Source organism: Sebastes umbrosus, chromosome 11 (assembly GCF_015220745.1).
Source record: "Sebastes umbrosus isolate fSebUmb1 chromosome 11, fSebUmb1.pri, whole genome shotgun sequence".
Taxonomy (NCBI): domain Eukaryota; kingdom Metazoa; phylum Chordata; class Actinopteri; order Perciformes; family Sebastidae; genus Sebastes; species Sebastes umbrosus.
This window is the reverse complement of record NC_051279.1, coordinates 19,663,143-19,669,275: the sequence shown is the minus strand read 5'-3', so window position 1 is coordinate 19,669,275 and position 6,133 is coordinate 19,663,143. Positions and strand designations below refer to the sequence as shown.

The window sequence follows — 6,133 nt, the reverse complement described above, 5'->3', positions numbered from 1 at the left end:
TCCTCCCCGCCGTGAGCAGCGCGCCTACCTGGGGGAACAGAGGTGACAAGAAGAACTCATGTCGTCAAATAATACCTGCCTTTGTCACAGCTCTATCCTATTACCCTACGAGACGGGCACGTCGACTTCGGGAGGTGGATCCGCGTACAGTGGGGGTTCCACTATCTCATCTGTCTTCATTAAAAGCAGCGCACCACTGGGGGAATGGGAAAATCAACATAGACAGTGCTGCTAATTTATGCATTCATCATTGTTGCTACATGGGAAGCTTTATTTGTCGCCGTTCCTCCATGCCCGACGAAGCTACTCGCCAGGCTGATTGACTCTCAGGATTCACACCAGCCAGCTCTTTATCGGAAATGGTTTTATTTAAATATAAATATGTGTACAAAGGTACAAGCAACGATAGCTCATTTTTAGCAAATAAAATTCTTAATACATTATTAAAAGAACGAACAAACAAATGGCAATTAGTTGTGTTCCAAAAAAGAAAAAGAAAAAGCATAGTAACTGCATTCAATGATTGATGAACAACTTAGAGAAGGAAATCTGTGGACCCCAAATAAATCAACCAAGATAGATACATATGTATATAAAGATACTTTACAATAGAGCAGCTTACACGCTGTACATTAAGGCTTATATAAAATATAAAAATAAAGACAAGCGATGATGTTTGCCTCCTCACTTTTAAGTGACATTTGTTCTCTCGTCAGGCTGCCTGGTAACAGCTTTTTAGACAAATGGCAGTACAGGCATCCATACTGACACATCCAGGAAGTGGAATGCAACTGGGCCAGGTGCAGAAACCAAATGTCTCAAACATGAAATGGACATGAATATAAACGCTGAAGAGTTTTCACTAGACACATCATTTGCATGCAACAGAGAGAGAAAGCATGGGCTCAGCCATTTGTACAGATACTTAGTGTTTCAGGGTAGTACTGTTTCTTGTAAACATATTGAGACAATTTGATTGAGTTGTAAAACTTGAGAGTGTACGGTCCACATTAGGACTGCCTTACACGTCTTCTCCCCTCCCACCTGAGCCTGCTGAAGATGACGTTGCATTCAAGTTTATTTCAAGTTCAAGATTGCCACCATTTTTCCAAACCGCCACCTTTTGATTGTTCTGGTTATAGCCTCCTTTTCATTTTACAATCAGAAAACAGTACCAGGGGTGGGACAGCAGTATTCAGCCTCAGCCCCCCGTTAATCCCTATACAATTATCACCATCTTTGGGTTTTCATGGCCATACTTTGTCCGTCTTGGTACAACACACAGTTAACGTATAGCCCTCCGTTACAACGACGGCTAAAATACACATTCTCTTCATACCACCTCCTTTAATCCTCCACTGCTAAATCCAACGTGTTAGGGTTATTATCAGGAGAAGCTCCAGGAATACAGCTCAGGCCAGAAGTATTCACCACTGATTAAAACACTTCATACAGTACAGTGCCTGGAGCACTTGTTGGTCAGTAGAGCTAGCCTGTTGTGCAGAATGGTTTATGTCTGTCTCTGTGGATAGCTCAGTCTTTTGTGGATGATAGAGACACAAATGTGCTTAGAATTCCTTTCGCATGCCAACAAAACACCAAATGACAGACAACAATAGGTCGTTCATATCTGTTTTTTTTCCTGAAGCTTGTATTATCTTCTTTCAAAGTATTTTAGAGGTCATGTTTGACGTTAAGTGTTGACACAAAGTAAACTCTGAAAGGCAGGTAAACAGCTACCCCAGTCATTTTGGCCACCCAAATTCAGGAGATAATTTATTTTCTAGTTGGCCCTTGCACTTATGGCAGAATATCTCCACAGGTTTTGGGTGGTCATCATGTAGAGATAACCTGGTGAGGTATCGCTCTGTAATCATAAGTTTGACTTGAACAACACAATCTGCTGAATTCTCCGGCTCAGGAGCTCTACAGATCCCGCCATCCATCACAACAAATAAAGGTTGGTCGTCCCAAAACCCCCGTAAATCACATGGCTACCTCCAAATGCTGTCCAAACACGTCCTTCGAGGACCGTCCGAGTAAAGTAAGTCTCTGTTCGTGTTAGTCCAGCCACACGTGTATGTGGAGCTGACAATGGTTATCTACTCACTGCTCCTGTACTTTTTTTTCCCAATTCTTTTGTCCAGTCAGACGTGCGTCTGCATACGTTGTGAAGGCCGGCCATAGTCAGACTGCTGGGAGGATACTTGTGAGGATGCATAAGAGAAACGGGACGAGCTGGACACCTTGCTGGCCTGATCTGATTGGTCGTACGCGTCCACCTTCTCATAGGAGGCGGGCTTAACGTAGCTGGTGAAGGCGCGACCGTAGGTGGCGGAGGTAGGTAGGTAAGCGGAGCCACTGTAGAGGGGGTCAGTGGGGTAAATGCTAGCTGGCGTGGCGGGCTGCTGCTGGGCAGCTTGCTGCTGTTCATATGCGGTTCTGCCCGCTGTGGTGGTCGCGTATCGGTGGGAGAAGTCGTAGACACGAGGCTGGGTGCCTTGCTGACCGTACATGGGGCTGGGGGAGGGCAGCTGCGATGGAGTGTAGACCGGCCGAGTGTTGGGCACATATTCAGAGAATCCACTGCTGCGGATATTGCGGTCCTCATGGCCACGGACGTTGTAGTAGCCATTGGTGGGGTCCTATGAGAAGGACAAAGAAAAATAAATCATGCAGAGTTCAGTATTATGTATAATGGATGAAAATACTGGATATTCACTATTTTGAGAGTGTTTCTTCAAGAAAGTATTTTACCTTGATGTCCGATCTCTCGTCCTCCTCCTCTTCCAGGAGGTCGCTGTGTTCTGTGCGCGATGTCCCAGGAGACTCGCTGCTGTTCGGCGCCTGAGGGAAGACCGAACATTTTTGAAGAATTACTAGGATGAGCAAGACCTCACTTCAATGAGAACAAAACAAAGTCTGAGCGTTACATTACAGTGCTAATGTGAATTTTCCCCTATAACCATCAATAGCGATATCTACATGGCATACAAAGACGGAGCTCAAAGAAACGTACCATGGGCTCTTTGACATCCTCCTCATCGTCATTGCCACGTGTCGCGTTGTGATCGCTGTGAACAATCTGAACTCTGATGTCACTCTTGGAGAGACGAGTACACCTTTTCCCTGTGGGGGATTGAGAGGGAGAGGAGCTTTACTTGACATTACCAGGCACACTTGTACATCAAATATTCTATTTAATCACAGGGTGAAACGGCACAAAAATTGAACGAAACCTGTTCAATTTTCGGCTCACAAATGGAAAAAGACTTTAATCTGTTTGATTTGAAGGATTGGCTGTTGACCCTCTCGCCCATACTAACCATTGAGCTCACCTTTGCCTGTGTGCCTGCAGCAGAGGGACACCAGAGTGATGACACAGATGAGCAGGACACAGCCTCCACCTACTGCTCCACCAACAATTATCAACATAGGCATGGCTTCTGCAACAAGAACAGTAGAAGAAGGGGGTGGATGGGAGGAATGAGATGAGAGATAGTACAGTGTCAGTGTCAAGAACGTTCAGATCAGAGCAAAAAGAAAAAAAGAGATCCGTTCATTTGTCTTGCTAATCCCAGAAACGTCAGCGCCTATATAAACTCATCTGGCCTGCTCGCAGCTAGCGTATGCTCATGCGGGCAATCCGGCGTCCCACAGCCTGGCTATTGTCTCTAATCTCTCTGAAAGAAGGGTAACAAGGCCTGACATGCAATGAAGCAACAGACAGTAATCTAATTAGAGATTCCAGGAGATACCGCTGCCCATTTCTCTGGAGACCCTGCTCTGCTACGTTGATGCAAATTACAGGCGAGGACCTTATTTTTGGTGTCTGCTGCAACAAAGGCTTCCACCAGCAACAGTGTAGTAGCACTACTGGCGGATTTTAAGACCACTTAAAGGCGCCGCAGATGCTGAACTTGGCTCTGAGACAGTGATAGAGAATATGAGTCCAACTGCAAACGCATGAGGCTTCCTCTAATTGACTTTGGTCCCCAATCAATATCTATGTTATGGGGCAAACATATTCATTAAAGGAACCATCTGCTGATTAAATCATATCGATTAGAGGAGTATACTGTAATTAAGATAAGCACGAGAGAGGAGCGCTTGCTTTCACCTAATCTGGCCCCCTTCACGGCAAAGATTGAGAGTATCACTATAATGTTTCTGGTGGGGATTATTACTCCTGCCGGTTAGGGTGACCAGATCCCAACAAAACAAATGTGGGAAAAAGAGTATGTTTGTGTGGGACAATGTGGGGCACGTTACCAATGCTGAGAGGTAGTCTACAATTTTGATATAATGTCTACCTAACTTAAAAATAAACATTTCTATTCCGCCCCTTATCTTGTAACATCTCTATGCTTTGCCCGAATGCTTCCATAGATCGGCACATCTCTTTTTGAGCCACGTTTCTTGTATTGTCGCCACCGGCTTCACCCACCGACTTATAAGTAGTTTTACAGTCTTTGTTGTTGCAGCATTTCTTTTTCTTTGTGGTAGTTTATAGCATATTCCGCCTAAATCTGCATAGCTTGTGACCTCACTTGACCCACAGTGGACTTTTGAAAATTGGAGCCAATGAAAATGTGGGACATCGTCTCAATATGTGGGATGTGGGACGTGGGACAAGGGATAAAAATGCTGTGCAGTCCCTCATAAAGTGGGACACCTGGTCAGCCTACTGTCGGTGTGTACCTTGCTCCTTCAGTGTCACCAGGGCGGTGCCGGTGCCGAAGCGGTTCCAAGCAGTGCAGTTGTAGCGCAGCTGGAAATCTTGCGCCAGAGTCTCAGACAGCACCAGGGAAGAGAGGACTCCGTGGTCGCTGGTTACTGTCTGCACTGAGTAACGGCCGGAGGTGCCAGAGGACAGGCTCATGTCTCCAAAGGTCCACACCTGTTGAGAGGAGCAGGAGAAAAGACAACAGGGGGTAAGTCACATCTCTATGAAGAATTCCTCACCGGTGAGCGAAGCGGAGGCCTGCCCGGCTGTTTATCCTTAGATCCCGGCCCGCCGCTGACTGAACACCACTTTCTCTCTCTGTTCTGCTTTCTCTCCGCCGACCTCTAAGGTGCTCCGCGGCTGACACGGCTCACAGGCTCATGTTTAAGCTGCCTCCCACGTCTGCCCTGCAGGTGAGGCCTAAGGAGGGTTAGGTAGCTTCACTATGAAATAAGGCTCCTCTGTGCTGTCTCCAGCGCAGGGCCAGCAGGGCACCTGTCTCTCACTCCTCCTCACACCCTAATTATCCTCTCTCAGCCCAGCGTACGCTCGGCAGTTCAACAGGGTCAGCCGAGTGATGCCTCTCGGGCCGCTAATTGAATGCGGTTTGACTGAAACCTGCAGGAAGCCGGTCTCCCACAGCTCCCCCCCCAACTCCACTGCCTCTCCAGTCAATGTTGGCGCAATTACAGTGTGAATATGTGTGTTTGTTAGCGCGCGAGGTGGATATGTGTTGGTGCAAAGGTGTGAAGGTGAGGTCGGGGGTAAAGCTGCGCTGACTGATCGTTCTCGTGGGTGTGACCGTGTGGAACGCGGAGTATGTACGCTGAAATGACGCGCAACACAAATGAGAGGGCTCACTTACAATCTTATCTGGCGGGGGGCTGCTTCCCACCCGGCACTCCAGCTTGCCCTTGGAGTGCTTGACGGCGTGCTGCGTGCCTTCCGCTGTGATGATAGGGGGGCCTGGGGTGAGGAAGAAAGAAAGACGGGAGTGAGCAGAGCAGCACAAATGAAAAAAAAATCATAATATTGACCAATGCCAAATTGTCAAACATCAATTTTGAAGCTACTAATTCAACACATCCGTCCAAACATTGCAAGCAAACCCTGTAGCCACTCACCATTTACAGTCAGAGCGACATCTCTTTCTGCAACTCCAATCCGGGGCACGATGGCCTTGCATGTGTATGTCCCGGCGTCCTCCTGGGTAACAGCCTTCAGCTGCAAGGTGTTGCCATTACTGAGCACCTAGTGAGGAATCCAGAGAGACAAGTGAGAAATGTGTTAGAGAGAGAGAGAGAGAGAAGGAGCGAGAAAGAGAGCGAGGCAGTGGCGGGGAGAAGGCAAAGGCAGACAAAGGAAACCGGGACCTTTTATCAGTGACTCGCTCATTGTGGAGGCGGC

At 47.3% G+C, this 6,133-nt stretch overlaps 1 protein-coding gene across 3 annotated transcripts in view; it reads right to left on the bottom strand.

Moving 5' to 3' along the window:
• Window positions 1-347: 347 nt before the first annotated feature.
• kirrel3l (kirre like nephrin family adhesion molecule 3, like) overlaps window positions 348-6,133 on the bottom strand; it is a 49,964-nt gene continuing 44,178 nt past the window's right edge. For 2 of the 3 annotated variants that reach the window (XM_037785753.1, XM_037785754.1), the window contains 7 exons: window positions 5,851-5,977; window positions 5,592-5,692; window positions 4,702-4,900; window positions 3,327-3,446; window positions 3,020-3,129; window positions 2,758-2,847; window positions 348-2,645 (listed from right to left, as the gene is read on the bottom strand). In XM_037785753.1, the coding sequence (XP_037641681.1) occupies window positions 2,148-2,645; window positions 2,758-2,847; window positions 3,020-3,129; window positions 3,327-3,446; window positions 4,702-4,900; window positions 5,592-5,692; window positions 5,851-5,977 (1,245 nt within the window). In that variant the 3' untranslated portion in view covers window positions 348-2,147. The remainder of the gene's footprint in view (window positions 2,646-2,757; window positions 2,848-3,019; window positions 3,130-3,326; window positions 3,447-4,701; window positions 4,901-5,591; window positions 5,693-5,850; window positions 5,978-6,133) is intronic. The other variant, XM_037785755.1, reaches the window with a different exon arrangement.